Consider the following 27,225-nt stretch of genomic DNA (forward strand, 5'->3'; position numbering starts at 1 on the left):
ACGCTTTTCCGATGTAAATTCGGGATTTCGCGCGTTCCTTCTCCTTTTACCTATACTTTTTTATTTGTTCATCGGAACGTCGTCTCTTTGGTCGTGTGTCGTCCATATCAAAATTCTCAAGAATATAAAATTTTAACGTTAGTCGTTGTTAGGACATCTCTCCTCTAGCTAACTTCCCTCTTCATGCTTCTCTCTCCTCTACTCCCCACACCCCCCTTCATGTGCAAATCATTCTTGTCGGTGATTGGCTGGAACACTGTTTGTTATGTTTCGTGGTCCAGGCTGGGCCAGTTTGTTTTTGTTGCCATTTGTGGAGCCTGGGCTGTCTACAGAGACCACGTTTTTTTACAGTGTGTTCAGGGGACAGGCAGCTAGCGGATAGTGAGGAGATGTTTGCTGGATGTGACAAAAAATGTTTCGGCCTAAAAAACATGTGACACCGCTTAGAGCACCTTTAATGTTACAATTTACAGAATTATCAATTTTATTATTTTGACAGCCACAGCAATAGAGTCTAGTTTCTCTGACGGTCGGTACAAAAAATAATAACATTTAAAAAAAAGCAGTGTCTACTGAATGGAAGCTAAATATTTTCCAGATATTTTATATGGTAAAATATGTTTATTTTTGATGTTATTTTAGATGTTAATTCCATCTTTATAAAAGAAAGTACAAAACCATTCAAAAGTTTGGGGTCTCTTTTGTTCACCAAGGTTCTATATATTTGATAATTTGTTTAAATTAAAAACAGTAATATTGTGAAAGATTATTATAATAAAAAATAACTGTTTTCTATTTTTATATATTTAAAATGTAATTTATTCTTGTGATGGCAAAGCTGAATTTTCAGCAGACATTACTTCAGTCTTCAGTGATCCTTCAAAAATCATTCTAATATGATGATTTGGTGCTCAAGAAATATTTCTTATTATCAATGTTAAAAATAGTTGATTAATATTTTTTTTCAGAATTCTTTGATGAATAGAATGTTCAAAAGAAGAATAATTTATTTGAAATAGAAATAGCTATATCTGAAAGTAATAATTTCTTTCAAAAAGAAATAATAATAATATTCTAACTGACCCCAAACTTTAGCAGGAAAGAATTTGCTGCTCTTGTGGAGATAATAAAGACAGTGAAGAAGAGAATAAGCTCTGTGGAGAAAAAGATATGTACAAACAACGTAAGAAATGAGAAAATAAGCTGAATAAAATGACAAGAGAGAAAATGACAGGGATGAATTCAGGAGGAAAAATGGAGGAGCATCTGTGCACAATAACCTGAAAGACAGTAAATTATCTGTATGCATGCATCACAAATGACATTCCAGGCAGAAGCTCATATAAAAATGTAGCTAAATACACCACAGGGTGGAGTTACCAAGATTATTGGGTTTCTAACACAGCAGGTGCATTTATTGATATGTATAACAGCGTACAGAAAGACCAATAAATATGCATTTTTGTGCTTTCAGACATTTGTTCACGTTAGGGAATGCTGTTCAGAGGCCCCTAAATTTAATTTTGAATTCATATAATGCTCATATAATGTTCACACCATGCTCATATAATGCTTGAATCGAATCACACGTGGAACAGTGATATACAAAAAGGAAATTGGTACCAGAAGCTGCCCTTGCAATCTAATGCAATTTTAAGAATATTGAAATAAAAGGAAATGACAAAGCCATTAAACTGCTAAATGATCATTGCTAAAACATTCAAGAACCAACAGTTTTGATGCCATTTTTAAAATGCATTTTATTTATCGGTGACGCACTGTCTGATACATCTATTCTTCTATTTCTGATAACTCATTGGAGGAGTTCAGCGCTTGGCTCCAAACCATCCATGCTGGTTTTTGTGAAGATCAGACTCGGGCTTTAGGGACAGGAGAATGTCAGGATGGGGTTTTAGGAGCCTCCGGAGCAAGAAAAGCAGATTCAAATCCAGAACGGTGTCAGACAATATGCTGACTGCAGTAGCAGGTGGATTACATTATATGTAAAGTCGTGGTCTTTAATGGGGCTCGTAAAGCAAAGTGACTTTTCAAACCTGTATGACCAATGGTAACCAATATAGTCAATGGTAACCAATATAGTTTGGTTACCAACATTCTTCAAAATATCTTCTTTTATATCATGCAAAAGAAAGGCGTACAGGGTTGAAACGACATGAGGGTGGGTAAATGATGGCAGAATTTTTTTTTTCATTTTTGGTTGAACTATCCTTTTAATGGGTTTTTTATTAATATGGAAATGGAATTATTTTTTAATGAAATGATAGCCTACTCTAAATAAGAAACTAAAACTGCCAGTAGGTGGTGGTAAATGTCTAAATGAGTAAGTCATTGAGTCATTCATTGATTTGATTCGTTTAAATGGCAGTAATGAAATGGCTCTCTTTGAATCATTGGTTCACCCAAATCGTCGAAAACGCAGATTCAGTCAGTAATGAAACACAGCTGTGTGTTGCTCTGAGATAAACAACATTTCTCCTGTGGCTTTAGCTAATATTTTTGTTGGCAAAACTGAGCAAAAACAGACAATATTGTGTCTAAAATATAACACAATATTTACTTCTTATTAATTAAACAGTTGTATTTAAGTAATATCACATTTGTACTCATGCTATTCAGGGCAAAAACAGCACACGTGTGCTACTCATTACTCATGTGTGATATTGCTTAACTACAGTATCATATGATATAAATCTGAGACAAAAACTCATACTGGGGCATGTTTGCCCCAATATCTTGAATTTTAGGGAAAATGCATTCTAACGGCATTTTAGGCTCCATAATGCAGCGAGTTGTTGCCCTGCATCATGTTCGTCACCAATCAACTGGATGAAATGTAAGATGAACTACGTAGGTCTGGGGCAGGACAGGTGTTAAATGCGTTTATGGTTATTTTTTCCATGACAAATTAAATTAACGCATTAAATAATATATATACATATAAAGAAACTTAATAACAAAACAGCTTTATCAGGGATAGGTTGTCCATAAATATGTTTCTGAGCATGAAGGTAAATGCAAATTTTGGTGAATAAAACTCATTGTGAGGTGCCTGGGGAATGAAAGAAACTCTTACAGGTGATGGCTGTGAACAAGTCAAGGATGAAACACTCACTGTCTCATCCGCTCTATTCTGCCCTCAGCCATGGAGGTATTGATGCTGCTCACTCCCAGAGAACCCAATGGAGGCTTCTCTTCCTCTGCTTCAGCTCCTGAAACACACACAATGTACATTATCAGACAAAAGTTTGGACTGACTTCACTTGTCTGAATTTGTATGTTTCTGGACTTAAAGTTACCATGAAATCAAAATGGATAAATCTGTTTTTTTTTTGTTTTTTTTTTACAAAATGTTGCAATGTTTATTATAAATAATTTATCTGTGTACATCATTTAAAATAATTAAAATAATCATATACCCTTGTAATCTTCCACTAATCTTCATAACCTCCCCTCCCTCTTGAAACGACATCGGTTCTCTTCATGACATGTGTCTCAGCATAGGATGGGACTAAATATCCTCCACAACTGACTGCAAACTGGCATCCATTTAGTTAGCAATGTCCAACTTCATATTTTTTGCCCTACATTTTTTCTCATTCCAGTTTTACTCGGATATACGTCGGACGTTGAACACACTGGTTAGAGCAAACAGTTTTACCGTTCACTTCACTGTTATTCTACTAATAGTAATGCGGCTAATAAAACAGAAGTCTCGGACATTCAGAGAAAATAGCTTACTTCCATTGCAAAATAAGGTGGACAAACAGTATATACAGTTCAAAATAATTTCACAAAAAAATGTTGAAGGTGTCTGAATAAATTTGGATTAGTTTGACTATCTATAAAAATGAATTGGGTTTCTAAAAAGTGAGAGGTCTGAAACTAAAGGAAGCTTCCTTATTGATTCAGTTTATCACCGAGATACATTACAGTCCTAAGCTGTCTATGATGCAGGAAAGCTGTAGAATATTAATATAATAAAAAAGAGAAAATCAAAAGCAGGCAACACAGCGCATCTACTTCAGAGCAATAAATGTGTTTATCTGAACATATTTTTCAGGTTTATTGTGAATGTTTATGAGCAAATCTCTAATGAAAAGGCCATTTTCATGGCAGAATATTATAGTTTACGACTTGCATGACATTATAGCTATTAGAGAATAATAGAGGACAATAGGTACCAAGGGAAGACATTTTACACAAGTACATAAAGCAAAAGGTTTGGTAAAGTTTTAGCTACACTATTATATAGACCAGTGCTGAATGAAGTCAGAGATGTGAAAGTGGAGCTCAAGCAGAAAGCTGCATTTCTGAGCTGTCAGCCACAGTGACATGTTCACCAAACCAAACCAGATTGTGTGTGTGTTTGAGAAGTCAGCAGGTGATGAGGGGACACAGAAGTCATGTGTCAGAGCACCTTGTGCATTGTGTTGTGTATGTCGACTGTATGTCAAATGTCACTGTTGGTCTTTTGCCAGCATAATCATAAAATGAATAACACTGTGTGCACCACTTTGTTACTATATTTGACCTGTCATTAAAAGTACACATACATCCATCTATTGAAGTGCCATTTAGTCAGATGGTTCAACATGAATGCATCACCTGAAATCAAATCTACTGCTTCCCACTTTGAGTTTGAGCCACAAAAACTATTTTTCTCTCCCTTTTTTTCTCTCCATTCTTTTTGGTATGGCTGAGCAAATCTGAAACTCATTGTCTTGACAAGGTGGCTGGTGAAAGAAAGAAAGGAGATAAGCATAGAAGTGTTTCTTCTCTTACTGAGTCTAAAAGATCAACCCTGGGCTGTGCTGATATTATCCATCATGCATTGTCCTAACACCGCTATCATTTATCTAACTCTGCAGATAAGCAGAGTTCAGAAGTGAGGATTGCTGAATAGTATTTTTCAAATATATGGCCTGATATGAGGATTTAGAAGTTTATCTAAACAATACTTTGACATACAGACTATTGAGAAATGAAGATATCAGAATGCATATCAACACACTCAAATAAATGCTATAATGCAATACAAATACTCATTCACAGTGGCCTAAAAAAGCATTTGTGCACTTAAACCACATTTCGAAATATATGAATGCCATTGTATTTGATAAAAGTGGCATTTCTTTTAAAGAAATGCACAAGCACACCTCTCAAACCAAACATTTTACAATGTTTGTTTGGTTTTAAATGACATAAAAATAGATGAAATAATGCATCATTAAAATAAAATAAAAAAATATATATATTTTTTTTAAATAAGCATATGTTCACTATGGGTTAATAAATGTGCACATTCAGTGTGGTATTTGTCTAGAATATGGTACTTTTTAGGAAAATCAAAAATCAAAATGGTTCAAGATGTCAATGTGGTTTTTATAAAGCATCTGAAACCTAAGAAGGTCAAATAAACCAGGAAAGAAACTGAGACTTGAACAGAAATACTCCAGTTCTTTCGATGAGGAAATGCACAGAACTGATCGGATGTGGTCAGAGCCTGTAAATAGCCTCACTGAATTACCTAATCAATGTCGCCATGGCTTCAAGTGGCAGACAAACAGGCTTCCTGACATTCTCACTCCAGAGTCATCAGGAACAAGAAAAAAACTCAATATCACGCACTCAGAGGCGTGAACCAAGCAAATGGATCATTCACTCGACGTGTATGGAGCAAAATGAGCATGCTCACATGTCTTCAGAAGAAGTGTCATTTTACAGGCCTGTGACCTTCAGCAAGCAGTTTTGTGTATGCTCACCGACCTCTCATGTAATTGGCCAGTCAGTATTGGAGAAATATGCTATATACAGTATCTCATGTTGGTAATGGAGTGTACCTGCCAGTGGGATTGTATTGTATTGGTATCATCAATTAATTTTCTTGTGTGGAATGACCGGGAACATAAGCCGTACTCACCATCTGAGTCACCATCCAGAACATTCTCCATGTGTCTGATCATGGCCTCCAGGTCACTGTCCTGTGATACACAAGGACACACATGAAGGGGTCATGTTCAGGCTGTGATGTATGATAAAGGATGCTTGAAACACACCATATGTTCCTTCTGGCCTACTTACAGAGACATAACAATATTACTGGAAATTACAGGGTTTCTTCTGTTTAGATCAAACCGTGATTGTGGCTAGTCTCCCTAATGACAGTCTAGGCACACAAAGGTCTATAAACAGCATTTGGGATCAACAGGTCTCCTATCTGTAATGATAGCATGACCTGGAGGAAGGAAGTGGCACCATGATAAAGGCTACCTGAATGGTTTTTACTCCCCTGAGGCCTTCCCCTTGTTGATGAAAGTCTCAAGGAACATACAGACTGAATGAGTCTGAAGGAGGACTAAAGGTCCATCAGCAACAAAATTAGGTGTTTCTTCAACAATGGACCTTGTAGACTTTTAGAAAATAAAGTGCTATATTCACACCCTCGCAAAAAAAATTCTACTAAAAATATCCAAAAGTATACATGTACATTTATCACCAGGAATATTTATTTTCATTTTTGTGAAACATCAGGAACATTTCCATCAAATGCTAATTTTACAATATTTTTGGAATAAATGGCAGATTCATATACCCCAAATACACAAGAATGTAATACTAATAATAATAATAGTAATAATAATTAACATTTGATTGGAAATTATGCACATTTAATATACAAGACTTAAAATACAACTGTAAATAATTGTTTACAAATAAAATATGAAAATGATTCGTGGTTATTTCACTCAATAACTATCAGTTTTAAAAATGCAATATTTTCATGGTGGATTTCATATTTTATTATTAAAAGTCTGGTCTGGGAGAAGGATAAAACAATAAAAATATACATAAAAATACATTTGAAAAGTAGCAAAAAGAAAAGTGCCAGAGGTTGAAGAAACAAAATGTTGTTAAAGAAAAACCATATTCAAAATTCATTGTGTATGAGACACAAGTGCATAAGTGAAGGAAGGCTATTGGGCAGTTCAAGGGTATCAAGTCATGCCATCTGTGCAAAACGTTGAAATGAGAATAGAAAAAAAGAAAAATTACCATCACATAAGGACCAGCTACAGTGTGTATTATGCAGCTATTTACAAAATGCAATTCCGCTGTCCTCCATTCCGGGGAATCTCACCCAGCCAAGACTGGCGGCACAAATACCACCAGCTCCACTCTCACTGTGAGCCAGCTAATTATCAAATATCCACTGGGGCAGAAGTCTATTCCACCCTCTCCTTTGGTTTCATACTTATACCATCTCGGTTCGAAGTTGTTTTTCTCCCTCTCTCTCAATTGTGACAAATAGTTTTAATCTATTCTCGGCTGGCTTGATCGAATCGTGCTGAAGCCTGGTATTGGATTGCCGTTTTAAGAGTCTGCTGATGTAGTTTTTGATCTCTTGTGAGTCCAGATGAGCCCCTGGCTCTATCGCACCTGATCTGAACGTATGTGTTTGCTGTTGTGCCACTGAACTCCAGCACTACAAACTATTTGCAATAATGAGGTTGAGCTTGGTTGAGAAACCTTCTATAGGCAAAATTCATTTGCATAATCCGGCCTATAATACCGCAGACGAGTGGTATCATATTATGTGTACATTAACGATTACCTGTGGACTTGAGTGCTTGTGAGATATGACCGAATTCATCTTATTCCTTGCTTCATAAACAGATGATCCTGTCAATGAGAGCTTATTACGACTTGAGTGTGTCTTTGAGTTTATTGTGAATAATTCAAAAAGATACTGAAAGGGAAAAGAGGATACTTGAGGATATACCTTGAGGATAGAAGGAAATATGGCATTAACATATATGGGTAGTTGATGCAGTTTAGATTCAAATCTGCATTGCAACAAATACATTTTTAAAAGTACATACCGGTATGTATTTCAATTCATGTGAGGTCATAAAAGCTATATAATAATTAGAAAACAATGATAAAATGTTTAAAAGTGTCCAGGAATTTACTATATTTACCACATATACACTACCATTCAAAAGTCTCTTATTCTCACCAATGCTGCATTTATTTGATCAAAAATGCTGTAAAAACATTAATATTGTGAAATATTATTACTGTCTGTTTTATCTATAATTTGTCTATTTATTGTATTTTAAAATGTCATTTATTCCTGTGATGCAAAGCTGAATTTTGAGCATCATTACTCCAGTTTTCAGTGTCACATGATCCTTCAGAAAACATTCTAATATGCTCAAAAACATTTCTTATTATTGTCAATATTGAAATCAAACATGTGATACATATCAGTGATACCTTTAATTTTCAGGAATCAAAAAGTAAAAAAAAAAACAGCATATATTTGAAATAAACAAAACTTTGGTGACATAATAAATGTATTTACTATCACTTTTGATCAATTTAATGCATCCTTGCTGAATAAAAGTATTCATTTCTTTAAAAAAAAAGATTTCGAAAGGTAGTGTACCTTTATTTGTGATGTATTTTTAAAGCTTAATTTGTAAAGCTACAAGAAAAGAGTGCACTGTAAATTTCATAAATAAATTATTTTATGGCAAACTCTTTTGTTTTGCTAACTGATCTCATATGAAAACTCTAATTACAGTGTGTACAATTTATGGAGACATCTTTAAATGTAAATATCACACAGTCACACAAGCTGATTGACAGGAGTTTCTCTCCGGCGGCGGATCTCTCCTCACCTGTCCACATGTCTGACAGGAAGGGTCTGTGGGGAGATTATCCTCTGAGTCTTCCTCTCCATCTGAATCTGCCTCCGAGCATGACTCAAATTCATCCACGAAATAAAATGCCTCTGCCACCTGAGGATCCTCTGGGATTGCTGAAACGATTAAAAGGTAGCAAAGATTTAACCGATACTCGAAATTGTTGAGCAGTGTGTTGAAATGACAGGTAACCTCAATCATTAACACTTTAACACATTTTCTGCTTGATTACACTGCGCTGTTGAATACCTCTACACCAAACATTTCTGTGAACAAATGAACACAGACAACCTCTCAGACACGCATGAATTCCTGGGCCAGCGACCAATCTGATTCTATCAGACAGCTGCCAGCGACTGGACCTCCATAATCAGACACAAAGATGGCAGGAGAGATGGAGGGAGCAAGAGAGGGCTGTTAGACTGTACTTTACTCTGTGGGGTTTCCCATTCACATTCTCAACAGTTTCATTTTCTTCCGTAGAGCTCTCCAACTGAGCACTATCCTTCGGCCTGAAAGAGAACGGCAATGCATCAGCATGCACATTTACACCTGCATCCCCCGAACATCCACCTCACAAGACCAACAACCAGGGATAACATGCACACCCAAGTACAAACAGAACAAAAGCCAATAAATCATGGTTTGGCTGGTTAGCACGTTCCAGTTAGCCTCTGCTGGTAGATGATGTAACTGCACCATCTGGCTGCAAAAAGCATCTTTCTTTATTAACAGCCAATCATTAGCATGTATTTTCACGAAATACATCTCTTTTGCAATCATGTTTTTGTGTGTGTGTGTGTGATTTAATAAGCTGAGAAACCTGAGGCCTATCACACCATCCTCTGTTTTCCAGGCCTGTCTAAACTAGTGAATTGCTGCCCCCCCCCCCCCCCGCCAATGAAAGAGCAACCTGCAATTTAGAAATATAGAAAAAAGCAATGGGAGCATATTTACAACACTGAGGATCTGTTTTATCCAGTAAAGAGGATTAGTCATGACAAAAAGTAGAAAGAGCATTTCATTGTTCAGGAAGCTTCTGTGTCATTTCAAATGATCATGTGTTCAGAACTCAGTCCTGCCTCATTGACTCTGTTTATGTCTGTTTTATACAGAAATATCCACACAAAAAAATGTGTATCCTCTTCTAGGAGGATTTATGCACAATTGTGAGAAACTTTAGGTTGTAGTTTGCCAAGGATTGTAGAAGTTTGTTCTGAAGTAGAGGACTGTGGGTCATCCAAGACTTATTCATTTTTTATTTTACCTTTTGAATCAATTAAAATCACATTTAAATGATAAATGATCAAGATAAATGAAAATCCCTATGGAAGACAGTCAGCATTCTTAAGAGAACCCTCCAATTCCTAACTTTATTGATTCAAATTAGCTATGTTAATGACACAAACAACCATTAGCTGTTTTCTTGCCATTTACTTTCCACTCAAATACTGAGAGCTCATCATGAGGGGTCAAGTTTTCCCAATATTTCCCCAGCAAATGACCCTTACACTATGTCTACAACAGACACAACAACTGTAAATCCATTTGCCCTTCATGTCAGAAGTGGAGTTGCACTTGGAGTATGTTAAACTGAATCATCGTGTCGCGCCGCATCCAGTGTAGACAGAATCGCGGATTATAATGGGTTCGGTTTGTGTTTGCCTCATCACGGCGCTCGCTTTTGGTGTAGACACCGTGTTATACATTTTGTGACAGATGTTAACCTTTACCAGATGAATTTTAATCTCACATTTTAATAAGGCCATAAAGGTTCAGAAACAAAGACAAAGAGATTATAAAAGTGAGAAATATAAACCAGAAACTGTAAAAAAGTTATTCCTATCTGTGACCAAATATCAAATGAATTCTTTATTAATGAGCAAAGATAGATAGATAGATAGATAGATAGATAGATAGATAGATAGATAGATAGATAGATAGATAGATAGATAGATAGATAGATAGATAGATAGATAGATAGATAGATAGATAGATAGATAGATAGATAGATAGATAGATAGATAGATAGATAGATAATCTTCATCTCGTGGTTAACTGCTATAATAAAAAAGAAAATTCATGTGATGTAGTACTCTATTATATGTACTCTATTTACACCAGAATACTAATTAATAATAATAATTCTAACAGTAGTGATGTATGCAAACAAATTAAAGAGAGCCGGTTACAGGCTGGAGACAATTATGCTGACAAGGTTTGCACATAATGTGCTTATTGTCAGAGCTTATTCATTTGAACGGCATCTTTCCAAGGCACAGAAGTCCCTGGTGTAATCATTATAGTTTAACTCCAGACATGAGCAGAATCAGACCGTATGTTTAATTGCTCCCAACCTCAAGAAGATTATCAGAAAGGGCTGCCTAGGTCCTTGAATAACATGCAAATATGAAACTATGAACTCTCAAAATGACAAGAGAAGTAAAATAATGATATCTGAATAAATATTCCATCCTAAAAGAGCATTTAATTTTGTTTATGATGTAGCTGGGTTAACCTGCTCAGTGTTTCTGCTGGGCGACTCACAAAACATGCACACTATTATACTTGTAGCATTAATTATGCATTATTCATTCAATGAGTTTTCCTTGCCTTCGAGATTACTTGATGCATGAGGTTTTATGGAAGCTATATAATAAACACATCAGCTAATTTCAAGGACAAAAGACTTGACTCCATTAGTCTCAAAACCCCGCCGCAAAGTATCACATCTTTAATTTTTAATAATACAAATCCACATCCTTACACGATTTTCTTTCCCATTTATTCCCAGTAACTTACAATATCTCAGACAAACACGCATTTCAAATTCACAGTGATTGCACCCCGGCGTCCTCTATCGATATATCACACCGTGTGGATCCTCCCCGTGTCGTCCAAGAGCACAGCTGTGGCTCTGCACTCGTTTAAAACATCTCATTTACAGAGGAATCTAAAGTGATTAGAGCCAGGAACTGATAGATAACCTCTCAGGACTTCCAGAAAACACGTCTCTGAGATTTATCATAATGATATCAAAACCCGATTAAGGAGGCGTATAACTTATCTTTCCTCTGATGCATATAATGACGGTGGTAAAAGAATGAGTCATTGAAAACCATCAATATGCCAGATCAGATTCCGCACATATTTCACAGCCAGTGCAAAATGACAAAGTCAAACATGTCAAAAATCTGGTTATCGGCCTCCACACAAGTATTATGTTAAGCCGATTGTATGACTGAGCAATGAAGCAAATGAGTACCCATCAGAAGGGGACAGGTCATCTTATGCAAACATGCCTAACAGAAATATGAACCATTATCTGATATTACAGTGCCCACAAACAGTATTTGGACACATTTAAAATGTCTGAATGTCATTGCATTAGACAATAATATATCAACCATGTGGCATCTGCAAACTAATGATGCTACAGTGGAACTATTCTCAAAGTAACTTCACTTTCCGGGGTCATTTTTGCATTGACTTTTAACCAATGTGTCAAGGGCTGTGTCTGAAACCTCAAGCATCTGCCTTACTGCCCATCTGCTAATGACTCAGCAGGTCGAAGAAACCTCAAACAAAAACTGATTTATAAGGCACTTTACATCACTCAAGTGCATTTTAGACATAACCAAGCAATTTAATGACCACAATGCTTATTATTCAGTGGAACTGGAAACAAAATGACAACAGCATATTTATGAATTAACCTGATTAAATCGATCCATAAGACGCCACTTTCCACTAACTGCTGAACCACATGGATATGATTGTGGGATATCATACTTAGAAAAGATTATGTACATTTAAGCTGTTTTCAAAAACAGGTTGTTACACAAATGATTGAATTTGAATGTGTCTTGATTAATGAGATCTATTCTAATGCATGAGTGCACACTACTACAGTAGGCCATCTCTGATGTACAGTGAGATCTGAATAAATCTAGAAATAGCAGCATACCAGCAGAAACCATTCACAGGCTTGAGTTCTGAGGTCCTAACTACAATAATGGATGAAACTAAACTGCCCATTTCTCACTTTCCTTATCATTTGTTCATAAAGGCAGGCAACTTCTGCTCTGATAAATCTGTGCGGTGGAACATCATTAAAACGTCTAGGAATCATTTGACTTTCAAATCAAATGGAATATTTTTTTTATCTCTTTTAAATATGCGTGTGTCTGACAGTGCAGTGTAATACTCATGGTACCTCGCTCTGTTCTGGGATCTGTTGTTTGTTAAACCATGGAGAAAGAGGCACTGGAGCGCCAAGCACACAATGAATATTAATGAAGATGTAGAAGAAAAAGAAAGTAATCTCTGATGGAAAGTTAAACTTTCTGATTTGGAAGAGATGGTGGCATTCCATCAGACACACATTTCATAATAGACTTCAAAAAACAAGAGAAAAGTATCAGGGGAGTTTGCTTTAATTAATATACTTGCTGATAGTTTAATTGAAAAATGTGTGGGAAAAAAAAATCTGTCTTTTCCAAATTAAGAGCTTTTCTTGCCAGACTTAACCCTGGGTAATCGTCTTATTAGGCTAAGGCCACTTTTAACCCTTGGAAATGCAATGTTTAACTCTGCTTTTAACCCTGGGTTTTGGTCATTGTCAGCTCAGGTGTCAACCCAGAGCTACAATTTCTTTCATTTGACCTTTAGTTACAGTGAAATACAACTCACCATGGTCTTTTGACACAGACTTGCACATCTTATCAGAGAGATGAGAAATGCTTCCCGTCGGTTCTGGGTTTATTTTTGGTGTCTCAATCGGTTGAGTCCTGTTAACTCCTTCATTTTTCACCTTGAAAAAATGTTGTAAAAAGACAAATGCTTTACCAAAAGATGCTCAGGGATGAGCATATCTTAGTTTCTTATTTCACTCAATATAAAAAGCACAAAAAAAAAAGAAGAAGAAAAAGAAAGAAAAAAAGAACAAATGTAATAAAAACAAATTACAGCTGTGATTTCAAATCTGTTAATTATGAATAATGTCTGACAGGAATCCTATCAACATACCTTTAAAACATCCACACTGACTTTCTGAAAATTTGACTTGTACTCTTGCATGCGAAGATGGTTTTCTTGATATTTTTCCTCCACAATTTTCCTATAGTAAGACAATAAGAGTATGTACATATATAACTTTTTTATAGTATATGTAACTGGCATAGTTCACTCAAAAATGTGGAACACAAAAGAAGATAAATGTATACATTTTTGGTGTGAAATGAAATAATATTGTAAAGTAATAACTAACATGAACAAACAGTAAACAATATATATATATATATATATATATATATATATATATATATATATATATATATATATATATATATATATATACATATACATACATACATATACACATACATACATACAACAATTCTTAATCTTTGTTAATGTTAGTTCACAGCACATAAAAAAAAAAAAAAACTGCATTCTGCGAAAGAACATAGTTTTTGGTTGACAGCTGTCTTCTAATAATCAGTATCCTTAGAAATGCTTTGAACAACTCAGAATGTCAGTGGAGAAAGACATATAGTTCATCATAACATCGTAATATACATCATATACATAATTCACCTGCTATATTGCTAAATGTACCCGATTTTTCATATCAACAGAAAAATATACCAAGATAAGAACCATGGCTTCTCTTGAGACTCCCCTGCTTCGCAGCAGTTAATGATATGCTAAAGCTGTTGTTAGGACCCCAATGTTCTTCTAAACATCATATATTCTGTAAACAAAAATAAATAATATAGTGTAATAATGTGCATTATACATCAGTTTGTTTTTGAGTGTGACACGAGTCAACGTTGACTGTTCCGATCAGTGCATCACATATTAGACAAAGAATCAGAGCTGACGTGTGACACACTGCCAAAAATCCTTGCACCATGAAAACAGAAAAGCCCTGATACTCAAGCTAACCTTATGGAATATGAACTGCGAGTCACATTTGATTAACATTTAGTGTGACACGGCCAGTGCACTAAACGTCACTCACTTCAACTTTCGTGCTTTCTCATCTGCAGCTTGGAGTTTCCGGAGCCGCATGCGTTCTCTCGGGCTCATTTTCTGCACCTCTGATCTCTCCCGCAGTGTCTGCAGATGTACCTTCTTCTGCCTGCGGGGTTTCAAGGACTACATTTACTGAAATGACTAACGACTACTCCTTTGCTTTACAGACATTTTTTGGACAGTGTGATCAGAGCATGCAATTTTCAAAAGAAATAGGCAATTCCATATGAAGTTAGGATTTAATCCAACAAAAAAAGAGAGTAGAATCCAAACAAGAAAAAGTATATCATTAGGTAATTCATGAGAAGTTGTGTTAGACAGCTTCAGATGCTTTGTGTGCAGTCTTTGGACACCGGGCATACTAGAACAGCATTAAAAAGCTAATGAGCAAAAGGTTCAGTCAGATTCTCAGTCCAGTTTAAGGCTGCATATAGCCTCATGCAAAGAGCTTAGCTCTGTGCCTGCTATTTGTTTTTAAAACTACTGTAGTAACATTAACAGTTTGAAATGAATCAAATGATCACTAGACTGTTTTTAACACAAATGTCCAGTATTGTACCATTTCATTTAATTATTTTATCAAAATTATGATGTAGACCCTACACTATAACTTATTATGTCCTCAACCTCATAACATTACGCAATACTTCATAATTACTTCAATACTGAAGATTCAAATATTACACTTACATTACAAAGACAAAAATATTATAATTTAAAGAAATACTACTGTATGTCCTGACAGAAGCTACCGGTAGTATGTAGTAGTATGATCCCCGTTTACACGGATCCGCAGAAAACGGGTCTTTGGTGTTTTATGCCCCCAACGGCGCCTTCCAGGCAGCGAGGGGATGGGTAGGTTTAAGGTTGAGGGTAGGGTTAGCTGCCTCTAAGGAGCCATTGGGGGCTTAAAACACCATCGAGCCAGAAAACGACTACAAACGCTGTATTATGCACGGCAGGCAAGTAGTTGGCGATGTTGTAAAGAAAGACTACGCGCCTGCGCACATACGCATACTGTACATTCAAACGCGCATGCCCATAGACTAAACATGTAATACGCATGTGCATGCCGTCAACGTTTTCACATATTAGCGTTTTTGAAGTTTACATTGAGATGATAACGGTATCGTTTTCAAAAACGTGCACTTTGAAATGTTTCAAAGTTTGTGTTCTCAGGCCACCAAAACACTGTTGTTGTGACTCGTGTATATAAACGGCCAGAATGCAAGTAAAGTTTTCTGTTTCCGGACAAAACAATCTTCGTTGCATTAATTTCTTGTTGTCATTTCAAAGCTGCTTTGAAACAATCTGTATTGTAAAAAGCGCTATATAAATACAGGTGACTTGACTTGTAGTAACACCTAAAAAACAAAATGGATCCTGCATTTAATACATGTGCAATATGGAAAGTGAATGCTAGATTTGTCAGTGCACTTGAAACATAACTCTGAATATCGGGTACTGACTAATTCAAAATAATTCCATTACATTACTGTAGAAAAGTTTGGAGTTGGCAAGTTTTTTTTTTTTTTTCATGTTTTTAATGCAAGTCTCTAACGCTCACCAAGGCTGCATTTATTTGATCAAAAAATACAGTAATATTGTTTAGTAATATTTAGTAATATCAGTAATATTTAAAATAACTATTTTCTAGTTGTGTATATTTTAAAATGTAATTTATTTGTGATGCAAAGCATCGTCACTCCAGTCTTCAGTGTCACATGATCTTTCAGAAATATTATAATATGCTGATTTAGTAAAACATTTCTTCTCATCAATGTCCCAAACTTTTAAACGGTAGTGCACAAAAACTTTTTTCAATTTTGCAACCTATTATGTCCCGGTACTCAAGAAACAATGACCTGCACTTGTTTGATTTTCCTATGCACTAGTGGCTATAACATTGCATAGATTTTCACTATGATTGGCACATGCTATGGTGACAACATTTTTAATTAGTGTGGAAAGCGAATGAATGAAAGTCTGCTGCTCATAGACTGCCACCTGATTAACATGTTACAAACACTGGGAACGCAGCAGCAACACAGCTACTGTACATATTTTTAGGTCCCCCCGACAAGATTGTGTGAAAATGGCAAAAAAAAAAAAAGGATTTCAAAAAAAGCAACAACACAAACCAGTCCTGTTCCCAGAGATCCCTGGTGTAGTCATGCATTTCTCAGCTGACAGCATCTTTGCAGGAACAGAGAAGTGAGACTGCCTATAAATGTCTCTTTCTCTCAGGGACTTGTGACTGTGGATTCACTTACAGTGCTCTCAGGATCTGCGATGTGTCTCTCTCTCCCCCCATCGACTTGTCTCGAAGTGTAAGGCTAAAGAACTTGTGTTTCATGCTCTGTAGTGAGAAAAATAGCAAAAGAGATGAAATATCTGTTAATGCTGTTCTCTGAGGCTTGTAAAAGTTAGTTTCCTGAGGAGCTATGAAAGCAAAAAGCAAAACAGCAGCAGCAAAGCTAGTGTTCAATCAGAATAAACCGTCGCACAGGCCTGTGTTTCACTCCTGCATTTCTCAGAACTCTTGAATCAGAGCGAATGGGAAGGAGAGAGAAAGACTGATATAATCATCCCCGGGGAGGAATCTGCCATGAGCACATTTAAAGAACAATACGAGACATTTGTAAGGCGCAAATTACACAGGCAGAAGAAAGCCTTGGAAACTGTACACAACAACAGAGGAGGGAAAAGCCATCAGAGAGTATTGTGTTTCAGAGTTGTGGTTTAGATGCCCTCTCATTCTCTGATTACATGTTTCTGAGATGGTGATGGTGTAATAGCTGGTGGAAGACACACACTGTACCAACCAGGAGCTTTCAGATAGGGGTTAGGGGATCACTAGCCTCCAAAGGCAAAAACGTATTACTAAGCACCCTGATGTAAACACGTCAATGCAGTATGAATGTGAGTGATGAAAGGGTGCTATAACTGCAAATACTGTAACCGAGACGCATTAAACAGGGGCTATAAAAAAAAAATCAATGGGATTAGATGCCTAGAGAGCAATTATATTTTCAGTGTGATGATTTATGTGATGAAAAATACTAATGACATGTACAGTAGCTCTTGGAGTTTAAGCAGCCATTGGATTCGATTTCTACATGATGTTCGGATTGTAGTTATTAACAGAAGACATTTTGTCTGGATGTGGGCGTTATGGAAGGTCTTGTGATCTGGATGCTTGCATCCAACAAAACATATATGCTGTATGTGATATAATGATGGATTATGTACATAATTAGGGGAAGAATTTATTAAGGATCATATCTGATGCAGCTGTTCTGAGCGGTCTGTGATCTGACTCACCTCCTTTCATATTATTTTTTACATTGGATGAGATGCCAGCAGTACTTCAACCACCAACTGTTACTTTTACAGAAAGTTGGAAAAAGGCCCAGATCTATAATGAAGTCGTAACAGGCAGCGCAAGAAGGAGTTTAGCTTTAGTTACGGTAATTGACAAAAGCGAAAATACATGAGGAGAAACGCTATGAAAATTATGATGTAATAATCACATTCGGATTTGGAAAAGAGTAAGCTTACATACCTTATTTTTTTCAGATTTTTATACAAACTGAAAATATGCAACAAGTTGTAAATTATGCAGCTATAAAACTATAAATTAATAAACACACTTTTGTTGGAAAACGGCATTCAATGCACAGTTAAATGACTGGCATACATTTCTAAATGCATTCTTTCTAATGTTTTCAAGATTATTAATTAAATATTGCAAATTCAACAAAACTGAATCTATGTTAGCCAGCTAGATCTTAGCAGTACATTTTAAGTTTACATAGTATTTAAAAAATGGATGTGCAAGATCAATTAACATAAATTTTTTAGTGGTAAGTAACGCAACATTGGCCTGAAAGTGACAGGCCTGAAGTGGCTCCGGGCCAAATAGAATGAAATAAGGTTCTAATTATGAATATTATGAATAAATAAAATAAGAAAAGAAAAGAAATAAGAGAAGAAATAAGAAAAGAAAAGAAAAAAATGCTTTTTGTACAGACCAGAGCAAACCGTCCTTATTTTTGATCTTTGGTCTGCAATTTTTACAGAGGTTGTTTGAGAAATTTAGACTGGATTGAAATCTGTGAAAAACTAATTTATCTAAACTTTTCAGAGAAAAGTTGTCCTGTTCAAATAAACTTTCATGGAAATGTTCTGAGCTTTTATACATTTACAGACTGATCATTTGCCTGAAAGATGCAAAAAAAATTCATATATGCCGGGGAACAAGGCGAACTATGACAAGCTACAATCAATACAATCACAAAGCAGCAACAATGCCAATCACTGACATTTCAACAGTACAATCTGAAAAGGTTACGCACAGGGTGAGTCAAATGTGATGGCGAATCGATAATGTGATGAGCATGCATAACAGACATTTAGAAACCTATTGAGCTTGGCCAGCAATCAAAATCTTCCTGGTGCATTCTGGTCCTTCCCATTAACCTTTGAAACAGATACTCTGAACAGCTGGTCGGATGCCCTCCTGTCTGTTTGATCTGATCGACGGCATCTCCTCACCTGCAAGCTCTCCTCAACGAACCTGCTCCTCAGAGAATCTGCTGCCGAGATCCTGCGTGAAGAATCCTTTTCTAACATACTGGCAACACAGAAACAGAGAGAGAGAGAGAGAGAGAGAGAGAGAGAATTATGTTTAAGACCTCATGAAATGCTGATAGTTCTAGTTGAATGCTTCTAAACCTGCTCGGATTTTGCATAATCTGCTTTGAAAAAATGCTGAATCAAACAAGCCATTGATTTGTGTCTATCTACTCATCCACAGCGGGCAGATGGACAGATATAGCTTGGTGGTGTGGGATGACATGGGCCCGATTCGTGCCTGGAGCAGGGCAGCATCTGTTTCTGGTACCTTTGCATTAGGGAGTTGAGCTGCCGTGAGTATGTTTCTGGCAGGGATGGAGTAGGTCCCTCCACAATCTTCAGCACCACAGCCAAGAAGTTCTGCCCCTCAAAAGCATGCACCAAACAGCACATCTCATAGAGAATACAGCCTAAAGACCTGCACAAAGAGAATAATAAAAAGAAATAGGGTCAGTCCACCCAAAAAAAAAAAAAAGATGCTCTAAAAGATGCTCCAAAGAAAGTATGACTTTCTTTCTTCTGTGGAACATGAAAGAAGATATTTAGAAGGATGTTGGTAACCAAACAGTTTGTGGCTCCCACTGATTTTTTTCCCCATTCAATGGAAGTCAATGGGAACCAAAGTTCTTCAAAACATCTTTTATGTTCTGCAGAAGTAAGAAATGCATCCCTGTTGACGCTTGTTTTCATAAACAGTCACGTGGAAAAAAAGGACACCCTTTTATGGTTTTACACATCAGAACATATTCAAAAATTCTTTTGGTTATTAGCAGGTCTTAAAATGAGGTAAATACAACAACAAATTACATATTACACAGTGTTATTATTTATTTAACAAAAATTAAGCCAAAATGGAAAAGCCATGGGTGACAAACTAAGTACACCCTATGATTCAATTGCTTGTAGAGCCACTTTTAGCAGCAAAACGTTGAAGGAATCATTTTCTGTATGACAGTATCAGTCTCTCGCATCGTTCTGGAGGAATTTTGGCCCACTCTTCTTTACAACGTTGCTTCAGTTATATATACACTAAAGCTTTTGGTGAAGATCAGATTAATTTTAAAATCATTGTTTGGTTCACTTGGTTAGTGTGAAAGTGTTTTTTTTCCCGAACTTGTTTGCATAGGCGACAATCGTACATGAACCACACATGAACTTTGGTACAATTTGCAATTATCATTATAGTAAAAAGGTTGTATCTCGCTTTAGTTGAGACACAAACAAATAGAGAGATAAAAGAAGAAGAATTTGTGCAAGGATGTCTCTATTTTAGCCCATTCTCTTGCTTATCTCTATTAAGCAGCACAGTGACCCCCTTCCTCCAGTGTGTCTCGTGCTTGTGTTCTTGCAGGCTCGAGAGCACAGAGTGAAGAGTCCAATTCCCATGCAGAGACCTCAGCTCTCGCTGGAGTGTGTGAGAAAACGCATGGTTCTTAAATTAACAGCAAGAGCCTGTAGCCGTTTGGCAAATGAGATTGTCTTTTCTCTCTCCTTCATTCTATCTTATTGTTTTCTGGTCATTTTCCCCCTCAGTTTTTTTTCCAGAACTCGCAATTTGATAGCAATCAAACATAATACCTCATTACCTGCAATTTTGCATAAGGCACAAAGATATATATTTTTTTAAAGATTATGAGTTTTGACTTTGTGAGGGAATAACTTTGCAAGTTACTTGCCGAGAACTAAAACTCCTTGAAGATATATAATATATAATATCTATATATATAGATATATATATAAATATACACACATACACACACACACACACACACACACACACACACACACACACACACACACACACACACACACAGTGCTGTGCAAAAGTCTTAGGCACATTAGTATATATTTTTTTTCAACCTAGATGCAGGTAAACCTATTGTAGGAGAGCCCAAAAATAACATAAAATGTGAACTTTAAAATCAAGAGGTTTTTAATATCGTGAGAAGCATAAATTCAGTCAAGTGTGTCCAAACTTTTGACTTTAAGTGTACTGTATTTGCAAATGTAAAACCTATTCAATGCAATAACCGAAGTCTTGGTTGGATAAAGGCGCAGTATGAAGTTTCCGTTTTTCTCAAACAGCGACCCCTAGAGTCGCTGTGGAGTACTTGTATTTAACGTTACTGTTGTAAATGCCACTCATGCAGAGCCGTTTCTGCACTCTTCCGACCACGTTTTCTTCGTCGACTCTGCGGTGATTCACGCCTGAAATGCGTGCTAGTGTCTTCCATAGAGTCTGCTTCATATGTTGTTGATGTATGTGACGTCGTGCCGTAAAGCAAGTCGTGATTCTCGCGAGATTTGGCGGGGTGCCACCTCTCAAACCTGCATTGCTGGTTTTGCCAGCGGCGTCCCCCCCGCTTTGCTATCGGGATGATACGCCCTACTACGAGTTCGTTTACCATCTAAATGATTTCGAAGCTGTTATATTAAGGTACAAATCTTGCATAGTGTGCCTTTAAGAACTGAAATGACTCAATGGTTTAGTTATTTATACCATATGTCTGATTTGGAGTCGTATCCTCTGTGGCTGAGGGCTTCAGGGCTCATGTAGTACGGGGTACCTGTGAAGGTAGTCGCCAGGTCGCACGACCCCATCAGCAGACAGGATACACCAAAGTCACCTTTAAAGAATGTTTGAAAAAGTTCCATCAGCACAACACCTTTTAAAAAGAGTTTTGCAGACAAAACTTAAGGAAATTGTTTACAGTGTAACAAAATAAGGAATATTTACTCTTCTATTTAGATTAACAAACACTAAAATGGCCCCAAATAAGCTTTTTGTGAGTTAACATGCACATGCTCATTGAGATTCTCACTTGAAAATTATTTTTTGAGTCACAAATAGTAAGAATTATGAATCATTTATGAATGTTAGGCCAAAAATATTCCTCCAAAAACTGTCCCCCAAAAGAGCTTAAAAGAGATTTAACTGGACAAATGCTGTGGATTTGTAAAAGCTTTAGGAGTTACCAGCATGCTTTACAGCATAAATAATACATGCACTGTTATGGGATTGTTATAGTTTAACTTTTTAATTATTATTCTGTAGTTGTTTTGTCATCATAGTTTGTTGTGTGTGTTTAGCATTCATCTTATTCCTAATGATATGCTTGATGATTATACAGCTGTTGAGGTTTATATGTGTTACTGTAAGTGTTGAGGATATAATGAAACAACATTAGGTTGCAAGATGTGCTCTTTTTTAGAGACAAAAAGCCGTGCAAGATGTCATCTCCTTCAGAGCCAAGCAGTCATTTAAAATGTAATTGACAAATGAAAGCTTCCTTGGTTTGTTTACTGAACATCTGCTGAAAAAGAGACCTGTGGTTTGCTTTGACACAAATTAATTGGATACTGTAAATGATACATTTAACATTTAGTGAGTGTACAAATACAAGTTGGCTGAGGTACTGAGGACAGTTGTTGCACACTTGCCGGAAGAACTCCAAAATCTCAATGCATTGTGACCGTTTTTTCATAGTGCAAAAATAAACATTTTAGTTGTGTTAAGCACTTTGGCCAGAACTTGAAAATATCTTGCATAATGCTGAAACGATATTATGAGTTTTCTCAACATTTCATTTTTTACAGTGTGACCTGAGAATTAGTTTGAAGTAAACCCTGCTATTTTGGCAGGCTAAGGCGAGAAACTGACGTAAAGCAACACAAATGCACAGAATAGAGTCTGCTGTACGGAATAATTTCATCCTACAAGAACACACAAATACATTATTTTGCACAGAAATTAGCTAAAAGTGACAACTTTATGCTGTGATGACAAAAAAAAAATGTAGAACAGGAAATTTTGATGTTTATTAATGCACCTATTTATGATTATGATTATCTGCCTCCGAGAAGAACAGCTTCTTTCTATCTGCCGTAGCTGACTGACATACTTTTTTTTTTTTTTTGACTGGGTAATGATCCTGTTTCTTTGTAGATGAGTGTTTTAACTGTCATAAAAGAAAGCCCTGTTTTACCAAATGGGAGGTGTTTGGGCTTTTGGTGTCATTAAAAGTCGCACCTGAAAGTGTTGCAAGAACATCAAACACATCAAGCATCCTTTGGGCTGCGAAGCAGAGCTTACCTATCTTAACAATGTTCTTCCTTAGAAATATATTTTTGGCCTTTAGATCTCGGTGAAGAATTCTCCTGTTTAAGCAAGACAAACAAGAATCAATAGACACCGAAGCAGCAAGAATCAAAGATTTAGAGATGTGTTGTTCATTTGTGGCCATATTTGTCTTGCAAAGTGCACATTTTTTGTGTAAGGGCGAGCAATAAAAGACATAAAACAAATACTTTTGAATGTAAAAATAAAAAATAGGTCAGTTATGAATTATTCACAGGGAGAAAGAGGAGTGGTGTTCTCTGCTCACCTCTGATGTATGTAATGCACTCCCAACAGAAGCTGACAGAGCCATTCACAGACCTGAGGCTCTGATAACACCCTGTCTGTCCGTTTTAGCTCGTCTAACTTACAGTCCAAATCTTTGTCCTGAGGAACAGAGACAAAATAAAAAGGCAAACATGTTATAAATGAAAATCCATTCTTTTTTGCATGAAGCACTGGGACTCTAGTCACAGCTACATAGAACAGACAAAAAGCTGATTAAATAAAGAGTCTTTGTTTCCAAAAAGATACTTCAAAGAATAATAATGTGCTGTTTTGTCTACTTTACTATGTTTCTCTCATTCTCTCTGATCTTTCTTTAAGAATGTGAGCCTTTGGGCATCTATTTACACTTCAGACAAAACCCACATTTCCCTGCTCACATGCACACTGGCAGCGCCAGTCACGATGCCCAGAGTCTCCTGAGACTTCTGCAGGGAGCGTGAGAGAGAGCAAAAGAGAGAGAGAGAGACAAAGACCCCACTGCTAATGATCAAAGATGATTAAAAATAATTTTGAGTGTAAAACAAAAAATATATCCCCCTAAAATGAAGTCTACAATCATTAAAGCCTACTCAATGTCATTTCAAACCTGTAGGATTTTTTTTCCTTCCATGGAGCATAAAAGAACAAACTGTATCGTGCCTGCAGCTTTACTGCCAAAAGAACTGTAAATACACATAAAATGTCTTCTCCCTCCCTCCCTCCCTCCCTCCCTCCCCATGTAAACGATTCACTGATCAAATAAACAAATCCCAGACCTGTGACTTTCTTTTTGCGAAACACAAAAGAAGATATCTGAACTGTTATTGTCCATACCTTGAATGACAATTGGTTCCAAGACAACATTTGACACCATTTACTTTTATTGTGTAGTATGGCCTATACATATAGTATATATGCTTAGAACAGTTAAACGTATTGCAATTCAAAGTTTAAAAGCTCACCAGTGCAAATGAGATCCAAAAGTTTGAAACAACAAAAGAGCATTTTTATTTTTCGGGTAAACTAATTCTTATATGCATAATAACAATGAAATTAGATTGCGCATATAAAACTGCAGCATATTTAAGGATCTCTGTTCTCACCAAGTGCCGCCAAGAGAATAATCAATCCCACTAATGATACGACTCAAGCGGAGCTCAGTTTGAACACAACGCTGAACTCAGCACCCCTCATTTCAATAACAACAGACATTTGTCAATGTCTCAAGAGAGTGAGCTGAGGAAAAATCTTAGGAAAGTCTTATATCGGTAATGCAGTGACAGGCATAAGGCATATCTTTGGATAAGCCCTCTTGTTCACTGCCCGAGGGAAGCGTTTGCTCAATGTAAGTGGGGCTCGCCACGTGTATAAGCGAAGGATGAGTCGCATTATGAGTGTAATTGGGATTGGGCTAATTTGTCACCCCCATTCGATATTTATCTACGGTTATGACCATCATCACTCAATAAGCCACCTTGAATACTTTCAAAAAGCTTTCAATGCTTTTTATGAGTGCAAAGGTTTAATTGGCCAATGAATTTTGGAATAAGCATTGTAGCATGAACAGAAGTAATGAAAACCTCCCTGTAGGCCAGGAGTACCTCCATTTCACTCACTACAGAAGAGAGTGTTATCATTTATCAAAATCTCATGGCTCTCACATGAAACTTAATGATTTTTCTTAGCAAATATATCTAAACCAGGGGCGTCAGAGAGCAATTTCTATAAAAGCATGAGACACACAAAAAAAAGAGAGTTATTGGTTATTAAAGTTTCAGGTTAGTAAGAGATTCATACTTTTATTCATCAAAGACCCATTAAATTGATCAAAAGTGACAGTAAAGACATTTATAATGTAATGTTACAAAATATTTCTATTTCAAATAATGCTGGGTTACACTTTATTTTAAGGTTTCATTATTACAGTGTAATTATATATGTAAGTACTCAGTAAGATTAAGCAACTACATGTACTTACTATAGGGTTTGGGTAAGATCAAGATTTGGTTAGTTGCATGCAATTATGCATAATTTACTGTTATTACAATGGTAAGTACATGTAACAAGGACACTGTAAAATAAAGTGTTACCTAAATATTATAAAAATATATACTTCACTGATTAGCATTAAGCTTTGTATCAGTAGAAACCCGGTAGTATTTTCGAATGACCATGCTTCCCTCCCTCATGTCCCCCTGAGACGAGAGATTTCTGTATTTTTTGTCTGGAAAAAAACCTCAGATGACGCAAAAATCGTCGTTTTGCATCATCGGAGGCTTTTTTGGCCAGAGGCTAGAGACTAGAGACTACAGACAGGAAGTAGGAGCTGGTTCCGCATATTTTCAACCCGCCTGGGTTGGGATCTCACTCACAGAATGTTCAAATAGTGTCAGCCATCTTTTTTTTAAGCTAAACTAACAGGCTCTAGCTCATACGTCCTCTTTTTCCCGGACATGTCCGGCCGGGATTTCGGCTTTTGCTTTTTACAGTCCCCATTCATTATGTTTACATGCAAACCTTTTGTTTCAATCGGACTGAATTCATTCCGTTTGGTGAATCTGAATGTAGTGTTTACATGAACGCTAAACAAGTGATCGGTTAATGTGCGCTTTAGCATTGCTAAGAAAATTCCTGTGTTTTCGTCTCGGTCGGGATCCGTGTGAAGCAGAATGCATGACCTGCAAAGCTGGCATGTACATGTCAGTGTCAAATAATGTAAAAATAATGAATGGCGACTGTAGAAAGCAAAAGCCGAATCCCGGACATTTTGAGCAATCTCGAAATCCCGGCCAGATGTCCAAAAAGCCCGGGCAAACTCGAGCTGGGGCGGACTAACTCGTTACGGAGACTCACGATAAAACGGCGTCTTTTCAGTTTCGAGTCAACTAGTAGCCTAATTGTATAATTTCTTCCGATAATGCCCTCTGTAACCGGTAGGCGTGGCTTGGGAGTGGCCTCGTAGGGCAGCGAAGCAAGTGCATTCTGGGAGTCGTTGTCTTTCATCCAGATGAGCCAAAAATACATTTTCTGTCTTTTCTGAGTCTAGAAGGCACCAACTTCTAAAATAATTTCACATTTCTACTACATAAATGACCCAATTTAAATACACTTTCATCTTTCCGGTGGTGAAGTATCCCTTTAAGCACCAAATCAGCATATTAGAATGATTTCTGAAGGATCGTGTGACACTGAAGACTGGAGTAATGGCAGTTTTGTCAACACAAAAATATATATTTTTTAAAATAACTTTTAAATTGATCAAATAAATGCAACCTTGGTGAGCATAAGAGACGTCTTTCAAAGCCATTACGAAATCTTACGAGCCCAAACCTTTGAACAGTGGTGTATATAATTTATTTGCATTAATATTTTAACCAATTTAACATACAATGTAAGTTCAGTCAAGATCAGTGGCTAAAAAATAAATAATAATAA

General features: G+C 36.5%; 1 protein-coding gene across 3 annotated transcripts in view; it reads right to left on the bottom strand.

Annotated features, from left to right (window-relative positions):
* The window catches only part of nek11 (NIMA-related kinase 11), a 58,337-nt gene that overhangs the window by 11,667 nt on the left and 19,445 nt on the right, over positions 1 to 27,225 (bottom strand). For 2 of the 3 annotated variants that reach the window (XM_079895524.1, XM_079895526.1), the window contains 12 exons: positions 23,792 to 23,910; positions 23,500 to 23,564; positions 21,907 to 22,033; positions 19,675 to 19,824; positions 19,326 to 19,404; positions 17,042 to 17,127; positions 14,755 to 14,874; positions 13,758 to 13,848; positions 13,422 to 13,542; positions 8,706 to 8,845; positions 5,942 to 6,002; positions 3,134 to 3,230 (listed from right to left, as the gene is read on the bottom strand). In XM_079895524.1, coding sequence (XP_079751650.1) covers positions 3,134 to 3,230; positions 5,942 to 6,002; positions 8,706 to 8,845; positions 13,422 to 13,542; positions 13,758 to 13,848; positions 14,755 to 14,874; positions 17,042 to 17,127; positions 19,326 to 19,404; positions 19,675 to 19,824; positions 21,907 to 22,033; positions 23,500 to 23,564; positions 23,792 to 23,910 — 1,256 coding nt within the window. Of the gene's footprint in view, positions 1 to 1,824; positions 1,921 to 3,133; positions 3,231 to 5,941; positions 6,003 to 8,705; positions 8,846 to 13,421; positions 13,543 to 13,757; positions 13,849 to 14,754; positions 14,875 to 17,041; positions 17,128 to 19,325; positions 19,405 to 19,674; positions 19,825 to 21,906; positions 22,034 to 23,499; positions 23,565 to 23,791; positions 23,911 to 27,225 lie in introns of those variants that run through there. The other variant, XM_079895525.1, reaches the window with a different exon arrangement.

This window comes from Squalius cephalus (genome assembly GCF_949319135.1).
Source record: "Squalius cephalus genome assembly, chromosome: 15".
NCBI classification, from domain to species: Eukaryota; Metazoa; Chordata; class Actinopteri; order Cypriniformes; family Leuciscidae; genus Squalius; species Squalius cephalus.